The 21,477-nt window shown below is 39.2% G+C and overlaps 1 protein-coding gene and 2 pseudogenes across 1 annotated transcript; all 3 read right to left on the reverse strand.

Moving 5' to 3' along the window:
- Positions 1–2,160: 2,160 nt before the first annotated feature.
- Positions 2,161–5,540, reverse strand: LOC110062447 (uncharacterized). The gene is made up of 2 exons (XM_020769369.2): positions 5,252–5,540; positions 2,161–4,427 (listed from the first exon to the last, which is right to left on the reverse strand). The coding sequence occupies exon 2, from the start codon at positions 4,423–4,425 to the stop codon at positions 2,329–2,331; it is 2,097 nt and encodes a 698-aa protein (XP_020625028.1). The 5' UTR covers positions 4,426–4,427; positions 5,252–5,540; the 3' UTR covers positions 2,161–2,328.
- Positions 5,541–10,065: 4,525 nt separating this feature from the next.
- Positions 10,066–12,394, reverse strand: LOC110062467 (uncharacterized; annotated as a pseudogene).
- Positions 12,395–12,575: 181 nt separating this feature from the next.
- Positions 12,576–14,337, reverse strand: LOC110062466 (uncharacterized; annotated as a pseudogene).
- Between the last annotated feature and the right edge of the window lie 7,140 nt (positions 14,338–21,477).

The following is a 21,477-nucleotide window of genomic DNA, read 5'->3' on the forward strand; positions in this document are numbered from 1 at the left end:
TCAATGATCTGTTACTTATAATTTGAGGCAAATTAACCTAGCTGCCTTAATTTCTCGTCGATCAACATCGTTTTTCTTTTTTCATTAGAGTGAATTCGTGTAACCCGTTCCTTATATGTTAATGAGGCGCATAATATTCTAATGACCAGTTTGGTTACGCAAGAGATTGTTTTGCCGTTAGAATGTACTGGACTGTTTAAAATCTGAACCAGAATATTATTTGCAAGGGAAAAAACAGTGAAGATGGGCGGAACACGCGTAGTACTTTTGAATATTCTTGCCATTTTTTCAGTGATGTTACATTACATTATATGGCTGGCTTTCTTACGCCTGTGGTTGAGAAACACTACTCGCGCTGGTACTTGCACGCCGGCATGCAAACATCGGAAGAAAACAATATCTCATTTAAGGCTTGTTATTTTGAATAAATGCCCACAATTAGGAATTTGAAGCGCAAGGAGAGTTTTCTTTTCTATTCAACCTTGATTCCCAAAATTTGGAAATGGGGACAAATGGCATGGTTCGGAAATTTCCCGGGAAATTAAATTTTCCAAAAAAAGCGGAGATTATTTAATTTCCGCAAAGCGAACCATTCAACCGAAAATACCGGAAGGAAAATCAAATTTAGGACAAAATTCCGGGAAAGAAATTTTCGAAAATTTGGATACACCTCGCGAGATTGTTCTTGTGTTCTTAAATTCCAGAAAATGCTCTTCAACTCGTCAATTTAGATTTCCAGAAATTCAAACCGGAATTTTTCACCCAATGGAAAGTGACATTGGTTTCAGTTTGGTGCGTGCTTTTTTAATTGTTTTTCTCATTACTACTTGGTGAGTCTTATTAGCATATAAAAAAGTGGTTATACGAATTCACTCTACCGATCGCGCAATACATACCTATCACGCGTGCACACACACAGACGCATCTGTGTCAGTTTGTGGCATTTCGCTCGTTCTGTTGACCTCAGACCAAAATGGTGTGAGACAAGAAAAAGTGTAGTTAGTAAATCGACCGGCTGGAATTGAAATCAGACTGATACTTCAATACGCTTGATATGTATATTACATATAATTTGTCTGACCTGTGTGAAGCTGAGAATAGGACTGGAAAATTTCAAAGGTGTATTTGCCCGTGTGTGGTCAATATAGCGATGACCAGCAATCGCCTTTCTTTCGCTTCAGTTGAGATCGACAAAAATTCGGCTCTACCCCGGTGGAAAAGTTTGTCTCACAGGTGGTCACGTGACCAGCCGCAACCAGAGTCTTTCTCCCAACGACAAGAGAGGCAGAAGAGATAGAGCCTGGGAACGAGATTGAAACGATATTCCTCAGTGACGTCGCGAGTTCTGTGAGGATTATTGTGGTTTCCGAAAAGCGAGGACAACAAGAGATTTGTAAAGGCCAGTGTTTTTTAATCAACGCTCTCCCATCTTTTATGCGAGATTTCGTGCTGGAAGTTGGTCGGATCACTTATTTTATTTTGAGGTGCTCTTTGCACTCGTGTCGAATGTCTTTTGATAAAGTAAAAATGAAATATTTCAAACCCCGTTATCGTGGATTTTTTTATATTACGTATTGACTATAATCCCGGCAGCTGAGAACAATGTAGTAACAGATGTTCGACGGAAAGAGTTATTTAAATCTCTTAAGAGTATTATTCTATGTTTCTTTGGAAATGGTAAGCGATTCCTTACAGTCATTTTGGTTGTCCAGTTGACCAAATTATCGGAGTTCGAGCATACTATAAAGTGGTTCGTTGAATTCAAAAATTTATGGCCAGAGAACACGAAAGCGTCACCTGCTAATTAATACTGTTTAGAACGAAAATTGGGATAAATATATATAGCACATTTTTTTATCTCCATATTCGTCTTTTCACTCCATAGTATTCCAAGGAGACGCCTTTGGGCTCGTCGTATTCTTCCTTCAGATAGACTGCGTGATGAGTTAAGGGTGGGGGGATTTAAGAGTGACAATTAATGTAACTTGTGCTATTTTTACGGAAACCTCTCTACGAGAAGCAAGCACAATGCTTGAAGTTGAAAATGCGGCCCTTTAGCATTGAGTAGGCATCAAAAGAAAAAAAAAAAAAAAAAATATATATATATATATATATGTCAAAATGTTTGAATTCTTAGTCGGTAAATAAAAACGAGTTCACTTTTTTGCTTCCCATATTTATTTCAACCCTTTAATGATTAACTACACCACTGTATTAATTATGAACAACAATTTACCGTTGTCCTTCGTCATGTAAGACTTAATTATTAACTCAGCAGCTACAAATTATTTCCTTCAGGCTGCAAAGAACATTACTCAGACCAGCGTTCTACACACTCACGTTTTCATTTAAGTACATCCCATGCTTGTCTTTGCATCTGTATGCTCCTTGGTCGTAACTATCACAACGGAGTATCTTCCACTGGTTATTTCTCCAAGCAACACGAATTTGGTGTTGGTGTGAAGCTCCTTGCGTTGTCGTTTTCAGGAAAGAGCTTCCTTTTCCCTTGGCGTCTTTCACTTCATCTGCAGTTAAAGTTATTTCGTGCGTGTGTGCACCTGGGGGAGTCTTGGTGGCGTCTTCCATCTTCAGCGTGAGAGGTCTCTCTGTAGGCTCCGTGGGTACAACACCAGAACCCACCAATGGTTCTCTGTACATGTAGCCATACGATTTTGAGTTCATGAGAAGATCTTTTGTTGCTTCCAGTTCCTTCCATACAGAGCTTCCTTCTCCGTGAACAGGCATTATGGGGTAGCGCTGACGCAGCACTCCCACGTCGTTTATAGGTGGAAAAAAGATGCGTATTCCGCTGGCTCGGGTAATCTTCACATCGCCGTTTCGATCCAAAACACCAACGCTGTTTTTCGTCGTGTCTGCAGCATCAGTGCTTACTTCCTTTCCCGAGAAAAAGGCCGAAGGAGTCTGATAGTACTTTTTGCTGTTGGTACCATTGTAGGCTTTATCTGGGGTCCTACCTCCATAGCGACCGAACTGAAACACTGTCTTTCCGTAGGCTGTCCTCTCAGAACCTTTGTACTCGAGATCAAATGGGTTCCATCTGTTCAGGGGTGTCAGATAGATTATTTCCAACGGAATCGCATATGAGAACTTCTGGGTGATGCTTGTACATCTGGGGTTCCTCTTAGGACCTTTGCAGGTGGTCATCTTCATTCCAGCCACTTTGGGTTGAGTGGTCATAGCCATAAACAGGTTTTCATCTGAATAACCACGATGCCTTATTGACTGTCCCATTGCGTCTTTCTCCAAGACTTTGAACCATCGATGGTAGTACGCAACGTTCAGCTTCCCTGTTTTCTTGGGGTCGAGGGTATGCGCTGGTAATCCAAACGCTTCATCAGTTAAGCTGCCTTGGTAGTTATCTTTGCCAGGAATCTCACTCATAATTTCATCGAGCAACGTAAATTTAGGATTGTTGATCCCCTCTGACCACTTGTCGGAGTCTTTGGGATTCAGCTGGAATCTTGCAGCTCTGGTACTTGTTTGCTCTTCATATTTCCGTCTTGAGGGAAGTCTGCTCTGAAACTCGTCAACCACTCGAAACCTGTTCAAGGGAACATCACGACTCAGTGGATGACATAAAATTCGGTAATTCCATTGAGCAAAGACAGGGATGGTACCATTGATTATTTCCATGATAGTGGTTGGCAGGAACGAAAAGTTTTCAAGATTATCTTTTCTTCCCGTGTAGGAGGTAAAGCGAACTTTCTCTTGTAAGTCGAACCAAGATTTTGCATCAATGAAATGCCGGTCGCTTTCAAAGGGCTCATCGATGTCTTTCGTTGCCGTGGTCCATGCGCCTTCCAGGTAGCACAGCACTGGCTTGAAGTATTTTCTGTAATCCCTGACGGTATAATTCTGCGATTTCCATGCCTTAAACCATTCACGCATCTCAACGATTTGTTCATCTACCGTAAGCTTATTTTTGACCTCGGGTGGAACTTCTGGAAATGGAATCTCTTCTGTAGCGTGGTAGTCTTTGCTGGTTTTGTTGGCCATGTAGAGACGATAGTCATTGTGCCTAGTCCTGAATTCCACTCCGTTGAGGACTCCAATGAATTCTCCCAAACCAACAGTACGAATATTGTTAGCGTGTTCGTGAATTGCCATAAGCCTGCCGCTGTTTCCATGGGTGTCTGAATAGTAATTACGCGTTCCTTCGCGACCATGCCGAACCTGCTTCACCCCAGAGTGGCCTTCAGATCTGATACGTTCTTCGACAAACAGCTGCTGTAGCATGACCTGTCGAGAGAGTGGTCCCAAAACGCCACGAATCGACTCCAATTCGGCTACAAGTTCCTTTCCGGTGTCTTGGAAGGCACTCGTTACTCTGTTGAGCTCTTCTGTGTCACATGTTTTAACGGTAAGTGCAGTCAAGACCAACAGCAGTTGGAAGGCTGCAGCCATTTCTACAAAGACGGACGAAAAGTTTACAATAATAATAATAGTCAGATGAAAGTTTCCTTCACAAACGACCCTTAGTCAGAAGCGCTCTCGGGTACGAACGTTTAAGATTAAGGTCCCAAACACTGGCTGGATGCCACTAAATAGTTTAAATCAATGGTTGGTAACTCAGTCGCACAGATATAGTGTTGGAACACTCGACCTGCAATGGGCCTCTATCTTTCTTAGAATGATTACTGCAGGACGTGCAGGGTGCAAAAACCAGACTCCTTGTGATCACATTTCGACACATTTTTGTTACAAGTCGAGGAAAGGAAACGAATGGAAAAGACCCCAGAAATTAAATAAAATTCCTCAATAAAACATTAAATATGCGACTATAAATCGTTGTATTTTCTTCGAGAAAGGAAGGTGCTGTAATGAATTGTATTTGTTAACTGTAACTCCACTGCAGCAAAAGCAAAAACACGGCGAACGTTTTTGGTAAAGTTAAAATGTATATTACTTGCCTCCACTATTTAGAAAGAAAGCTAATCTATCCGTTGTGTTAACGTTTAGAGTTTCAACTGCCCATTATGTGTCTTATCCGAAAACGTTAACTGTTTCCATCTGCATGGAACTAATGACAAAAAGCACATAATTATCTAATGTTAAAAGTCCTACAGCGAAAGTCTCCTCCTTGATACATAAAATGTGTTTGGATATCAATGTTGCGCATTTCTTTCTGTTTCTTTGCAGTATGCAATAAATCGGGTTTTTTAAGAGAAAGTATTCTTTGAATTGCAAAAATAGAATGTATAAATAAAAGAAACAAATAACATAAACCTACTTTGCCCGGGGTTTAAAGCTTCGATACTCCTCTAAAAGACAATTGGTGTTCCAGAAATGTATGTCTTCTCCAGAACGAGACAACTGCAAAATGATTCTGGTCTTGCAGGGCTTCAAATTTAAGTGAGCTGCAAGAAAACAGAACGTGTCAATTGTCCCGTGCGAGTTTACAGGAGATATTGTCATGTTAATAAATTCAACATTTCATTAGTCCTTATCTTTGGCATTGAATAGGAGACTTATCTCTGGACAAATATGTATATACTACTGTCAATATCTGCCACTGTTTCAAGGAAAAATAAAATAAACCAGAATGATAGTAAATAAGTAACTTCCGGCGCATCTGCTTTAGTTGAACTTATAGTATGAAGTTGATACTTTTATTAGTACAATTTTCTTTTGTTTTTGCACTGACGTTTAGGGTCCTTTTATCTCTATTTCTCTGAATATTTTAATCCTGAAACTAAAGGAAAAAAAAAGAAATATATATATATATATATATATATATATATATATATATATATATATATAACTACTATAAGTACTATTTATAGGAACAACTACTATCTTAACTGCAATGACATTTTTTTTTCTATGTTATGTTATGTTATGTTATGTTATGTTATGTTATTTTATTCAATTGGGCTTTCATGTAGCTAATTAGTAGTATCCTTATCCGTCGCCTAAAACGAAACTGCAGAGTATTTTTTATTGTTTCTCGTGTGAAATTAACACTGCTTACATATTAGAACACTGCTTTATATTACAGAGTTAAATTTATAAGAAAAACAAACAAAAAAAAACACGAAAAAACTCGCGCTTCACTTTCAACCCTAACCTTAAAACAATACTATGAATTGTGAAGGTGAATTAATCAACATGACACGAGCGTGGGACAAAGAAAAATTCTGAGTCCCCGACAGGAATCGAACCCGTGACCTCCCGAACACCGGGCGGGCGCTCTATCCACTCAGCTACGAGAACTCATGGAGAGCAAGGTCATTTAACTGAGTTCATATATGATAGGTGTCCTGCATACTGCTAGGATCAACGCTATCGAATTCATCGTGGGTAGTGATATTATTAACTTATCACTACCCACGATGAATTCGATAGCGTTGATCCTAGCAGTATGCAGGACACCTATCATAAATGAACTCAGTTAAATGACCTTGGTCTCCATGAGTTCTCGTAGCTCAGTGGATAGAGCGCCCCCCCCCCTCCCCCCCCCCCCGGTGTTCGGGAGGTCATGGGTTCGATTCCCACGCTCGTGTCATGTTGATTAATTCACCTTCACATTTCATTACCGAGCTTAAAATTCACCATCTTTATTAACTTATCAATACTATGAATTCTATTTAAATAATTCCGTGGCTGTTTTATAGCTTTTTCGAATAGCGAAGCATTAGACTTGGAGACAGTATAATAGTATGTATTTTTGTCTTTTTGCATATGTATTTGTTTTATTCTATGCGTTAATCTTGGTTTTTGTAAGAGCGTCTATCAATGTCTGGCAGAAAAAGAAATTGCAGTCCTGTGATTGCCGTATTATTTTTCTAACTTTCCTTTTGAATTGAATGTACAACCGTGATCTTTTAAGCTAAAGTTTCATGGTTTCCTTTCTTGCAACAGTTTAGCTAAATGTAATTTCTTTAAAAACACTCTGAGGGACTAATACGATAACTAGTTACTCAGAGTCGTAGAGACTTCAATATTTTCACTAGAAAGAATATCTGGGGCACCTTTCATCTTGTCCGGCACAGGTAACCTTTTAGTTGTTACAGTTTTTCAAAGCGAGTGTAATGCTTACACTTTTCCAGTTTTTGTGAGACCCGTAAATAGTTTTGACAGGATCAAACTTCTACCGATCCTAAGATTTTTGATGAAATTCAGATTATTTTGGTGACTGCTGGGATTTGGAGAAAATGCTCCGAAATCTTAGCTAACGAACTACAGTGGTTGTTTTGGAATAGACAGTTTCTTTACTGTTTTTGCATTTCCAAGCAATTCTCTAGTTGGTAAACATTAATTCTTCCACAAATAACAAGCGTAATTTAACTTGTTCTTTTTGGCTTGATTGCTAATCTGTCGGTGATACCCGCACATTTGCAGCAACATGATATTGATAAAAAAAATTATGGGGATTGTGGCTCGGTTTCCCAGCTCCAAAGCACTTCGGTTAGAGATGGTCTGTATTAGCCTCCACCCGTTTATCTTCGACTCATATTAGATTTCAAGTAATTCAAGTCTCCATTTATTCTCCTTCATAAACTTTGAATCATGAAAAACAGTATTCTTTCAGTCTCAAATCAACCGCGAATCCTTTGTGTTTTTTTGTTTTGTTTTGTTTTGTTTTGTTTTTTGTTTTTTTGTAGATTGTATGAAACAAAGCCAACGCACGTGAAAAAAATGGATTTCTTTTTGTGGCGACCTGAAATTGCAAGATTGTGTTTTTTTAATGCGTCTAGATCCAATTCACACACTAAAATTTTTAGCCAGCTGTTTACAGTACAAATCTTCCCTCAATTAGGTGTGAAATTAACACCAGCTAGTGGCATTAGATTGAAGTTTTATTTTAGTACATTTCCATGGCAACCGGAATTTCGCTAGAAACGATAACCAGAAAAACTCCAAAGCAATAAACCTGTATAACCTGTGGATTGAAAAAATCAAGCCTGTCGGTGGTGAAGTACGTAAAAACCGAAAACTGGCATTTCTTCAAATATCTTGACTGCTCTTTATTGACCTGGGTATCAGTCTTGAAACTGTGTTTATTCAGATTATCCTTTATTTTATCTTACTTTACCGCAAACTATCAGCTGGTTTTGGATTTTCTCTTCTTTTCTTCAACCTTACTACATTTCTGTTCGCACGTTCGAGTTGAGTCAAGGTTTCTTTTTATCTACGGCACTTTTCATGATAACAATGACATCATATTGTTGTCCCTGGTGACAAAAACAAAACAACTGTATTCAAAAGAGACAATGGTACCTGTTTCAGAACTAGTGTTTACGGTGACAAACCATTTCCGAACAAGAGTGAATTTTCCGTGAATCAATTGAAACGCACGCGCGCTAAAAAAACATCACCTCCATGTGCTATGCTAATCTACATTTATCTCCAACGGAAAAGTGTTTTGAAGAACAATGGTTGTGGTACGATAACTGCTAACGTAAGAACACGCTGACAGTCATTTTTTTTATTATTTTTGAAAAACAAAATAGAGTTCATATTAAACAGCTTCAGTCGGCATATTACTAGTTTCCCGATGAACAGATTGATGAGAAATTTACACCAGCTATAATTTTTTAGAAAAATTTGTATTGACATGAAAATGAAAAACGCCAAATCAGTCAGCTAGCATTTAACAGATTTGTGAAAGGAACGTTGGTATAATATCTTAAATAAATTGAAGCTAAAATAAATTGCAAATAAAATATATAAGAAATGAAAAAAAAAATTTATTTTTGATTTTGAAAAAGTTTGAACCGTGTATTTCAACCGTGTTTTTTAAATAGACAGTGATTGTCACAAGATATGTTCTCGAAAATACTGTATTGATAAACATTTAAATCTTTTTTTTGATTCCGTTGCGTAAATTGTTTACTTTTAAACAACGGAAGAAAAGAAAAAAATTATGGGCTCTTTGTTACGCGCAACAAACGTTGCAAATACAGTATATTATCAGTTGTACACTGTAAGTGCAGAATTGATAAAGTATTATGTAACATAACTTCTTTTCTTCACTGTCACATAATAGTTGGGTCTGCAAATAGCTTTTGTTTCGTTTCTCAAGAAACGAAACGTTATTGATTTTACTCCAGGGATTACTATTGACATAATGGCGATGGATAAGAGAATTGACAATGTAAACTAGGCATGGATGATCAATTCTGCCCGAAGAATTTGGAGCAGAATGAGGCGAGCATTCTGCGGGGCAGAAAAAAGCATTTTCAGCGATTGAGCAGGACGACAGGAAATCAGTTACACTAATGATATGCATATCACTTGTAGGAATTGATGTTCCTATTTTGTAAGATCCTGATAAAAATCCACCGTTTCGAAAAATATGGGAGATACCAATTTACCTAACCCAGACTCACTTCCATATTTACGAAAATATACATAACTTTTGACACTCCACATTCGGTTTTTCTGACCAGAATTTTAAACAAATACCCTCACTCAACAAAAAATAACTAAAAGGGTCAACATGCAGTTTGTTTTGAGAATGTAATGCCGAATCCTAGTTAAGTCAGAGTTACTGTTAAAATTTCTTAAGTATGAGATTTAATTGCAGGAGCGATGTTTTCGTTCATGTACCGTTTTACATACCGCAAAATATCTGTTCCTGGACTGTAGATTCATGCTTCACTGCACGATTGAGCTTTATCAACTCTAAGAAATTGACATACAATTCAAAGAACCTCAAACCATGAACCCTCTAGCGCATCGGTTTCCAACTGAAGACTGCACTTAGAAGAATGTTTTCCGTTTTTGTCCTAAAGCCTGTAACACTCTAGTCCAGCAAATCCTTCAGAGAATTTACGTCCATAAGCTTTCACAATACGTGTGGTTGAATGTTGCTCGACGGATTCAAACGTCTGCATTTGCAATTAATGGGTGACAAAAAAAGAACTGTATTCTAGCATTTTGTACTGGGCGTGAGAGAATACGTTGCAAAAAAGGAGGGTACACATTTTTTATTCCCATATTTATTCCATTCCTTGTTGATTAGACTGCTACTTCTACAAGCACAATTAAATATCATCAACAATTCATGGTGCATTCTCCCCCATCATTCATGACATAACCGAACCCCAAGTCTATTCTAAAACTACAAAGTCCACAGTTTAGAATGATTTTTCTACGCGCTTGAATATTAATCTTCCTTTAGGTACATTCCGTGTTGGTCCAGGCACCTGTACTGTCCCTTATCGTGCTGATCACAGCAGCGTATCACCCAGTGGTTCTTCCTCCAAGCAAAAGCAATCTTATGTTGGTGTCCTGCTCCAGGTGATGTCACCCTCGTAAAGACCTTCCTTTTGGTCTTGGCCTCTATAACTTCAGCTGCAGTTAAAGTTATTTCGTGAGTGTGTGCACCTGGGGGAGTCTTGGTGGCGTCTTCCACCTTCAGCGTAAGAGGTCTCTCTGTAGGCTCCGTGGGTACAACACCAGAACCCACCAATGGTTCTCTGTACATGTAGCCGTACGATTTTGAGTTCATGAGAAGATCTTTTGTTGCTTCAAGTTCCTTCCATAAAGAGCTTCCTTGACCGTGAACAGGCATTATGGGATAACGCTGACGCAAGACTCCCACTTTGACTATATTCGGCAAAAATATACGTATTCCGTTGGCTCGGGTAATCCTCAATTGACCATTTTTATCCAAAACACCAACAGCGTTTCTGGTGGTGTCTGCTGCATCGGTGCTAACTTCCTCTCCCGAGAAAGAGGCTGAAGGAGTATGATAATACTTCCTGCTGCTGGTACCATTGTAAGCTTTTCCTGGGGTCTTGCCTCCGTTACGACCGCCTTGAAATACCGTCTTCCCGTACAGGTCTTCTTGTACTCGAGATCAAATGGGGTCCATCTGTTCAGGGGTGTCAGATAGATTGTTTTTAATGGAATCGCGTACGAGTACTTCTGGGTAATAGTTTTGCATTTGGGGTTCTTCTCAGGACCTTTTGATTGAGTTGTCATGGCCATGGGGAGGTTTCCATCTGCATAACCACGATGCCTTGTAGACTGTCCCATTGCGTCTTTCTCCATGACTTTAAAATATCGATGATAGTAAGCAACGTTCAGTTTTCCTGATTTCTTGGAGTCAATGGTGTAAGATCCAAGTGTAACATTTTTTCTATTATTCGTGCTTGCGTAATTTGTTTTTCCTTTGCGTACGCAAATTAGTTTATACTTCTTTTCGTCCTTTTGTTTAGTCTTTTTTTTTTGCGTCAATTTAGGTGTTTATTCCTTTCTGTCAGTTTTCGCGCCCTCGTTAGCGTTTCTTTGCTGTTTCATCTTCATTAGCGCCTTTCTAAGTTTCTATAGTTTTATTTTCCGCATGTCCTAGCGTATTTTCCATATCATAGCTTTGCAGTACAGTTTTGGGGCAGTTCATTTTGGTCCGCGCTTAGCGCAGTTCTATTTAGTTTTCGTGCTAGTCTCTTCGCGTTATTCGCAGTCCGTTTCACAACAGTTTTCTCTGGCCGAAACAATGTAAGTGTAATTCACAGTCCTCGTTTTGCAGTTTTGTTATTTCTTTATTCGAATTTAGCTTAGTCGCAACTTGTTACTTTTGCTCTTTTACTGTTTTAGTTTCAACCCACGCTGTTTGTATCCACGCTGTTTGTATACACGCTATTTGCATCTACGCCGCTCGTATGCACACTCTTTGTACCACGCCGTTTTGATTTGTGGAGTTGTTTATTAAAGGCCAAGAGAGTTTTTTACGCTTATTGCAGTTTCAAATGGTATGGGCTGGCATGTCAAACGCTTCATCAGTCAGGTTGCCTTGGTAGTTATCTTTTCCAGGAATCTCACCCATAAGTTCATCAAGCAACTTAAATTTGGGAGTGACTCCATCTGACCACTTGTCGGAGTCTTTGGGATTCAGCTGGAATCGTGCAGCTCTGGTACTTGTTTGCTCTTCGTATTTCCTTCGTGCGGAAACTCTGCTCTGAAACTCGTCAACCACTCGAAACCTGTTCAAGGGAAAATCACGACTCAGTGGATGACATAAAATTCGGTAATTCCATTGAGCAAAGACAGGGATGGTACCATTGATTATTTCCATGATAGTGGTTGGCAGGAACGAAAAGTTTTCAAGATTATCTTTTCTTCCGGTGTAGGAGGCAAAGCGAACTTTCTCTTGTAAGTCGAACCAAGATTTCGCATCAATGAAATGCCGGTCGCTTTCAAAGGGCTCATCGATGTCTTTGGTTGCTGTGGTCCATGCGCCTTCTAGATAACACAGCACTGGCTTGAAGTACTTTCTGTAGTCTCGAACACTATGTTCCTGCGATTTCCATGCCTTGAACCATTCACGCATCTCAAGGACCTTTTCGTCTACTGTGGGCTTATTTTTTACCTCGGGGGAACTTCTGCTGGCCATGTAGAGACGATAGTCACTGTTTGAAGTTTGAAGTTTTGATTCCCACTTTTATTTGTTCCTTGTTCTACATGTATTCCGTCGTTGTAGTTTTCTTAGCTTGCAATTGTTAGTGGCTTTTAAAGGAGATTTTAAGTTCTACTCAATCTCAACGTTTACTAAACATCTAGTTCGCCCATTAATCGTGAACCAAGCTGGGCTTCAGGATGGGCTTCTAAGCGTTTACATTAACTTTCACATACATGCCATGTTTGTCCCAGCATCTTGTCTTTGTGTCATCGTTGTCGGAGCGATCACAGTAGCGCAACAGCCATTTTAAGTTTTTCCAACAGACAGTTATTTTGTGTAGGTGTCCAGCCCTTTCTGTGGTATACTTTCTGAAACACTTTCGGTATCTTAAGGCATTTTTCACCTCATCTGCTGTTAAAGTAACTTCGTGAGTGTGGGCACCTGGAGGAGTCTTGATGGCGTCTTCCATCTTCAGCGTGCTGTCTCTGTGTGGAGGTTCCGAGGGCAGAACACCAGGACCCAACAGTGGTTCTCGGTACATGGAGAAATACGTTTGGGACTCCATGAGAAGATCTTTCATTGCTTCCAGTTCCTTCCATACAGCGCTTCCTTCTCCGTGTACAGGCATTATGGGATAACGCTGACGCGAGACTCCGACTCCGTTTATCGGCGGAAAGAATATGCGTATTCAACTGGCTCGAGTAATCTTTACATCGCCATTTCGATCCAAAACACCAACACTACCTTGGGTGGTATCTGCAGCATCAGTGCTTACTTCTTGTCCTGAAAAGAATGCTGAAGGAGTCTGATAATACTTCTTGCTATTGGTGCCATTGTAGGCTTTATCTTGGGATGTTCCTCCAGAACGACCACCTTGAAACACCGTCTTTCCGTGCGTGGTCTTCTCCGAGCCTTTGTACTCGGGATCAAATGGGTTCCACCTGTTCAAGGGTGTCAGATAGATTATTTCCAACGGAATCGCGTACGAGAACTTCTGGGTGATAGTTTTGCATATGGGGTTCCTCTTAGGACCTTTGCAAGTATTTAGCTTCATTCCTGCGACTCTTGGTTGCGTAGTAATGGCAACGAACAGGTTTTCATCTGCAAAACCGCGATACCGTCTTGATTGTCCCATTGCACCTCGAGCCTGAACTTTGAACCCTCGATGATAGTACACAGCGTTAACTTTTCCTGATTTCTCGGGATCTATGGTATGGGCTGGCAGGTCAAACGCTTCATCAGTCAGGTTGCCTTAGTAGTTATCTTTTCCAGGAATCTCACCCATGAGTTTATCAAGTAAGGTGAAATAGGGAGCGAATCTCTCATCCTAAATGTCATGGTCTCTGGGATTGAGTTGAAATCAATGAAATGCCGGTCGCTTTCAAACGGTTCATCGATGTCTTTGGTTGCTGTGGTCCATGCGCCTTCCAGGTAGCACAGCACTGGCTTGAAGTATTTCCTGTGGTCTCGAACACCATGATCCTGAGATTTCCATGCCTTGAACCATTCACGCATCTCAACGACCTGCTCGTCTACAGTGGGCTTATTTTTGACCTCGGGGGAAACTTCTGGAAATGAAATCTCTTCTGTAGCGTGGTAGTCTTTGCTGGTTTTGCTGGCCATGTAAGACGATAGTCATTGTGCCTGGTCCTGAATTCCACTCCATTGAGGATTCCAATGAATTCTCCCAAACCAACAGTACGAATATTATTAGCGTGTTCGTGAATTGACATAAGCCTGTTATGAGTTGTGTGGGTAGATGCGTAGTAATTTCGCGTTCCATGATGAGTGGTTCGCACTTGCTTCACTCCGGAGTCGCTGTTAGATCTGATACGTTCTTCGACAAACAGCTGCTGCAGCATGACCTGTCGATACAACGCGCTCAGCGCTTTATCAATTGAATCAGCAGCATTGGCACTGAGAGTGAGACCCATGGTGAAGATCAGCACTTGGATGGCTGGAGCCATTTCCATAAAAGAGAAGGAAATAATAATACAACCCAATACATACATTGCTGAAAGCTAGCCGGATAATATAAAGAACAATTGATTAACCAAGCAATACTTATTCTTTGGGGGATTTTAAGGTTTGGTTTTTGAATAATTCTTTATTGGGAAATGTTCCAAGTGACCCAGTTTAACGGATTTACGGGTTCGTGGCTATAAAATAGAATATATAGATTTAGGCCAGCCTAAAAGCTAGCTCCTGGGCCGGGTAGTATGGGGCGCCGTTTGTAAATTTATTATTTAGACCGAATTTATGCCATTTTCCCCTTATTTATAAATAATTGGAAATGCTACAAAATTTGTTTATAAATAAGACTCAAGAACTTGTCCGTTGATATGTAAATAATTATTTTAGGTACCTTCTGATTTATAAATAATCTTTTACCATAGAGTTATTATATATAAATAATAAACTAAACAACTTCAATTATTTATAAATCAGGTCATCTCTAAAATAGTTTTTTACATATCATAAAGTTTGTAAATCCCATTATTTATAAATAAATTACTTCGCCGGGAGTGTAAATTCATTATTTAGAAATAATACATTTCACCTCACCGAGTGTAAATTTATTATTTAGAAATAATGAACTTCACTGAGTGTGTAAATCCATTATTTAGAAATAATGAATTTCTCCTCGCCCAGTGTAAATTTATTATTTAGAAATAATGAACTTCACTGAGTGTGTAAATTCATTATTTAGAAATAATGAACTTCACTGAGTGCGTAAATTCATTATTTAGAAATAATGAATTTCACCTCGCCGAGTGTAAATTTATTATTTATAAATATGAACTTCATTGAGTGTGTAAATTCATTATTTAGAAATAATGAAGTTTCATCTCGCCGACTGTAAATTTATTATTTAGAAATAATGAATTAAACGTGTGGGTAAACTCGTTATTTAGAAACTCATTATTTAGAAATAATGAAGTTTCATCTCGCTGAGTGTAAATTTATTACTTAGAAATAATGAACTTCACTGAGTATGTGAATTCGTTATTTAGAAAGAATGAAAGTATGAATGGCTGACCCAGCGTCTCTTGCCCGATCGATTTCAGAGGCTGTTTCTCGCGTTATAAGACAGTTATTCAGGTAGGTATGTAGCCTGAAACTCAGCAGTGGCGGATCTAGGGGAGGTTCCCCTCCCCCCCCCCCCCCCCCCTTATTTTGGTTAATTGTGTTTAAGCGAGAATCACGCTTCAAATATCTATTACGTAGTTCTTATCCACTCAACAATTCGGCAGCTCACACTGCAACAGGAACAACGACAACGACAACGACAACGACAACGACAACGACAACGACAACGACAACGACAACGACAACAACTACTCAAAGGCCGAGGTAACAGGTAAATTTTAAGCCAAGAAATTGCTGCATGAAGAAAATGCAGAACTTTTAACATCGGGAAATCGAATAATGTATTTACATGCTTAGATAATTCTTTGTAGCCTGCGAACAGGCTCACGTTGGAGCACAAACGCGCTCGGCGTAGCTGAGAGCGAGAAATCGACGGGAGAAGCCGCGAGAGGAGAAAGTCACTTCTTGGCGCCTCTTTCCCGCCGATCGCTATTCCTCTTCGTCACTCGCGCGTTTGATTCAAACGTGAGTTTGCTCGCAGGTTAAATTCTTTGTGACCTTTGTGACCTTTGGACGGATAGCTGTGTGACACACTTTGTTTGGCTTGATCAAGTCACGGCTGGGCATGTCTATTCCAGGCAAGTCCAAAGATCGTACACGTGGAAAGCTAAATTCATTTACGTTTAAACCATTATTGAATTTCAATAGAAATCAGACCTTTCACTTAACACGCCAAGCGATTTTTATTTTCTTCATGCAGCAGTTTCTTTTCTTAAAATTTACCTGTTACCTCGGCCTTTGAGGTTGTTAGTTGTTCCTGTTGCAGTGTGAGCTGCCGAATTGCTGAGTGAATAAGAACTCCATAATAGATAGCTGAGGCGGGGAATGGGGGGCGGGGGGGAGAGCGGGCTCCCCGAGCCCCTCCCCCAGATCCGCCAGTGCTGAATTTCAGGCTACATACCGCCGCCGTTACCTACTTGAGCAAGGGTAGCATTGACTGTCTCACTTATAGCGCGAGAAACAGCCTCCGAAATCGATCGGGCAAGAGACGCTGGGTCTGCCATTCATACTTTCATTATTTCTAAATAATGAATTTACAAACTCAGTGAAGTTCATTATTTCTAAATAATGAATTTCTAAATAATGAATTTACACACACGGTTAAATTCATTATTTCTAAATAATAAATTTACAGCCGGCGAAATGAAACTTCATTATTTCTAAATAATGAATTTACACACTCAATGAAGTTCGTTATTTATAAATAATAAATTAACACTTGGCGAGGAGAAATTCATTATTTCTAAATAATGGATTTACACACTCAGTGAAGTTCATTATTTCTAAATAATAAATTTACACTCGGCGAGGTGAAATTTATTATTTCTAAATAATGGATTTACACTCCCGGCGAAGTAATTTATTTATAAATAATGGGATTAACAAACTTTATGATATGTAAATAACTATTTTAGAGATGACCTGATATATAAATAATTGAAGTTGTTTAATTTATTATTTATATATAATAACTCTATGGTAAAAGATTATTTATAAATCAGGACGTACCTAAAATAATTATATACATATCAACGAACAAGTTCTTGTGTCTTATTTATAAACAAATTTTGCGGCATTTCCAATTATTTATAAATAAGAGGAAAATGGCATAAATTCGGTCTAAATAATAAATTTACAAACGGCGCCCCATAGGGTTGTTCAGAGCCCGATTAAACTAACCCAGGAAAAGGTAGAATTAAATAATAATTTTGATTTGAGTTTTGTAACTTTGTGGTGAGGTTTTCTGTATATTGTTTGGCCTTCTGTTTTGAGTTTTAACAGGAGCCATAATCGGGGAAGGAGACCGTAAGCATTGGGATCCGCGCGTACCTTTGATATAGGACAATTATTTTTCTATTTTCAGAACAAATTGCGCCATCCTGACGACATTTATCCGCGCGAATCCACGCACATGTCATGGGTTCTCCCGTGTATGTTGTGACGTTGCGTGATCAAATGGTCAGAGTTGCGAGATTCCCTTGCGGATTTTTCACAGCGATGGCAGGGAATAAGACAGGGAATAAGAACCAGGGAGCTTAGATGCAGTTTTATGCTCCGAGCTTGTGGTAAAGGTGAGTTTTTCAGGCTCGAAAACAAGACTTCAATTTCGCGCTGTGAATGAATAATATCTGCTTGCACTGTATATCTGTTGTGCGTGTAAGCTTTTGCGTTTGTTCTGACTTAGATTAAAGCTTATGTAAAAAACCTCTCTACTCCACAGTTTCGAGTTAATTTGTGAGTTTTTCAAACAATGCCATAACCAAATCCTGTTTTTGACAGTTTCCTATTGTTTCTGATTGTTTAGCGAGTTTGCAAATTTTTTGAAAGGAGTCTGACGCGTACAAGTAGCTCATTTGCATAGTGCAGCGCGTGCACTTTCAAGTCCGAGTCGGTAAGTTTTGAGTTGTCAACAAATCTTGACAAAGATTCTGTGCTGAGATGCTGCAACAATTTTCACCAACGCCAAAAGGCTACTTACATCATGCAACTTACGTTTCTTCAACATAGTGAAATTTTACACCGCGAAAATAAAATAGACTTGTAAGGAGTTTTGATAACTCAACCAACAAAATCGAAATCTTTATTCGAGTTGATTAAAGAAATCGTCATCGTAACTTTGCTGATTATTTCCGCATTGTTCACATATTTTTCAGCTAAGCTTTTAATATGTTCTCAAACATATATCAACCTTAAACATAGTTAAAACCTAGAGATATTGTATGAGTTCGATGTACGTTTTCACACGAAAGTGCGGAAATCCAATTTGTCATGTTTACTGACTGTACAAAACACGCATCGGCGGGCGCTCTTATTCATCGACAACTGAGACAAAGTATTGGACTTTTACAGAAATAGAACTGAGCAGTATCTACAGACGTAAACATATTGTACCTTGATGAAACATCAAGCGTTTCGTACAATTCAGGCGAAACCCAAACTGGCGTTTACTTTTTTCTCACCTTTTGGTCGCGATAGACTCTGGCGAAATCCTCGCAAAAGTGTGGCAAGCTGGGACGGAAACTTTGAAGTCCTGAAATGCTGCTATATCCAAATATATCCAACTAGTTTTTCTTTTTTCTTTTTTTTTTTTTTTTGCTGTGTTATGGAAAAGCCGTTACGACCCTGTTAATCTTCAACTTCTGTGAAATTTAGAGTGGAGTAATGTGGGGCTCTTTTAAAAGCAGCGGAATTGCGGAACATAACTTGTGATTTATAAAGCGGGACATACCTAAATTTGACACCGTCTAACTTCACTCAAATTGGAGCAGCTTACGACGAAAATACTTAAGCAAAATTCTAACAGACATAAACGTGTTGAGTTGCGGGTCAAAAGCATAAAAAATTTCAGGAATTTCGGACGCCATTTCTCCCGCGCGACATCAGCAAAAATCCTCGCAGCATACACGCGCGTGTGGCGTATGCGATGGCGCAATTTGTTCTAAAAATAGAAAAATTGTCCCGTATCATGGGCACAACCCCAATACTCGAAATGGCGCGCGCTTACGGTCTCCGTCCCCGATTATGGCTCCTGGTTTTAATAATCACATATACACAAAACAAAGCAGCAAAAAACATTTGTATAGAGGACAAAGTTATCATTCGGTTAACTTTTAATCCTGGGATAGCGTTAACCGGCTTCCGAATAATCCTGCCCTGCTTTTCAACAAGTTAACCTGACATGAGCCCGCGATCTAATCGAAAACCAGCACTTGGTCAGCGGTCAACTTCAAAAACCAGGTGACCCCGATGAGCTGTAAACTTGAGTCCGTGATATGGTCACGTGATACTGGTCAGTGGATACATTGTCTTGACAGTTGTCAATTGATCATAACATGGATGTCCAATATCAAAGAAGTACACGGTAAACCAAGGCTGCCTGCCTTACGCAACTCCGTCGTCGTCGTCGTCGCCATCGTGCGTACGCGCCGACGAGCACTACCGCTATCCATGATAACCATGAGAAAATCATGGCTTTCCTTTTCTTTCCTATATGAGTATGGGGCTCCGCTTGGGCCTCCGGAGCTTCGCTATTAAGGGGAAATTTCACATAATTTCCTTGCAGAGCTTCTCGATTTCCGAAACCTGCTTTGTTTTCATCCGCAATTACTGGCTGGAATTCTCTAGATCTTGAGGTCCAAAACTCTGTATCTCTTCCTAATTTTGAAGCTAAAATACAGTCAACTCTAATTTTCACTATTCTTACAATAAGTTATTTGATTATCCTTTTTCAAGGCGTACATCTATTGATCACACCCGTCCTAGACTTGGGATTCCATGTCTTGCACCGGAGAATATCTGTTATTATAAAACTTTGTACTTCTCGAAAAAAGGACAGTTTACATCGTTGTGCGTCGCCTATTTGCGAGTGCGGTCTTGACTCTGAATCGGTAAAACACGTTCTTTTGTTTTGCCCAAGGTATGCGGCTCAACGTTATGTCCTCCTTACCTCTGCTGCTAATGTGTTCAGGGAAACATGGTCATCGAGCAGCGATGCAAGGAAACTAAACTTTATATTGTATGGTGTTCAGTCCGCAAATTACGATGTAAACTACGCTTTTTGTCGAGAAGTACAAAGCTTTATGATTAATACTAATGGCTTTTTGGTGGCCACTGACTGATTGTTAAAATAATATATCTCTAGATAACTAAGCTTAATTCGCTGTTTTCAGCGCAATTTTTTTGTGTTGTTTGTGAAGTAAAAATTATAATATTGTAATCCCCCTTGATAAGAGTAGTTGCTTTGGGGAAAAACAATAACAAATATTTTTAAATAAAAATTTGCCGTATGAATTGGAGAAGACTTTAGTATCGCTTTATATTATTTTGTCGTGGGCTTTACGAATGAAGCATTAGTCTTAAAACCGAGTATTGAGTTTCACAAGATGCTCTTGTGAAATGATGCTCTTGTGCATGAGGGGTCAGGGTTAGTTAATTAGTGCCATAAGGAAAGTTAGAAGCGCTCTGGAAACTGGACAGTCATGAACACCCGAAGAAAGGTATATGCAGTGAAAACGTCTTTGCTTAACCGGAGCTCCAATAAACTCTCTTTTGAAGCTACACAAGGCAAGAAAGGAAAAGTAAGATACACTAAAGCAAACTGAAGTGGCAATGATGGCAGCAACCAAATGTTTTTGAGGAGCAGGGAGACACCATATCCTTTGGGAAGAAATTTATATGTAAGGAATCATTCACCTTTAAGTCAGTTAGGTAGATTAAAACTTAAGAACGGCAACGAGATCTTAGTCTACCGATTACTGCAGGAGACAAAAGTTTATCAGTAATTAAATGAAAAATGTTTATTCTTTAAGTCGAACAACCTTGGTAAAGTCTTTTTTCCTAACTATAGAAAGAACGCTTTCCGATGGTATGAAACTCGGGTGGACTGACTCGGTCCCGCCTTTATACTTAACTTGTGAGTTTGATTTTAAAAACCAAGCTGGATTCGAATGTAAGTATATTCCGAGATTTAAGTGCAACTTAATCATTTCCATACCGAACATTTCTCATCAGCAGCAAGGACGTAACCCTTTTATGAGCCATTTTCGAGATTAGCTGCCAAACCTAAGCTGATATTTTTAGGTCAACTTTTTGTCTGAATACCGAAACGTTTTTCTTTTTCCATAAAGGTGTATCTGGCATAAATGTACCTACATTAATAATATTATTGTCTTTCCTGCTTTGAGGTAAATTTTGTTTTTCTGTAAGCATTGTGTTCTTTTGGTCGAGTTGATTTGAAATGGGTTTTCCATCTTGTTTTGTTGCCATTATCAGGTTGCCCTCCATTGATAAAAGACCTGCTTTTGATACTTTAAAAAAATTCACCAAGTGTATTTTGTTGCCATTCAGATCGAGATATATGGTTTATATCTCCTAACAAGAAAGAAACAAACGAATTAAACTGAAATTTGACCACCAATATCTGCGATAAATAGGGCTTCTAACACTTCAACAACGGC

Source organism: Orbicella faveolata, unplaced genomic scaffold (genome assembly GCF_042242905.1).
Source record: "Orbicella faveolata isolate gen_17 unplaced genomic scaffold, um_ofav_v1 contig_37, whole genome shotgun sequence".
In the NCBI taxonomy this organism is placed as follows: Eukaryota; Metazoa; Cnidaria; class Anthozoa; order Scleractinia; family Merulinidae; genus Orbicella; species Orbicella faveolata.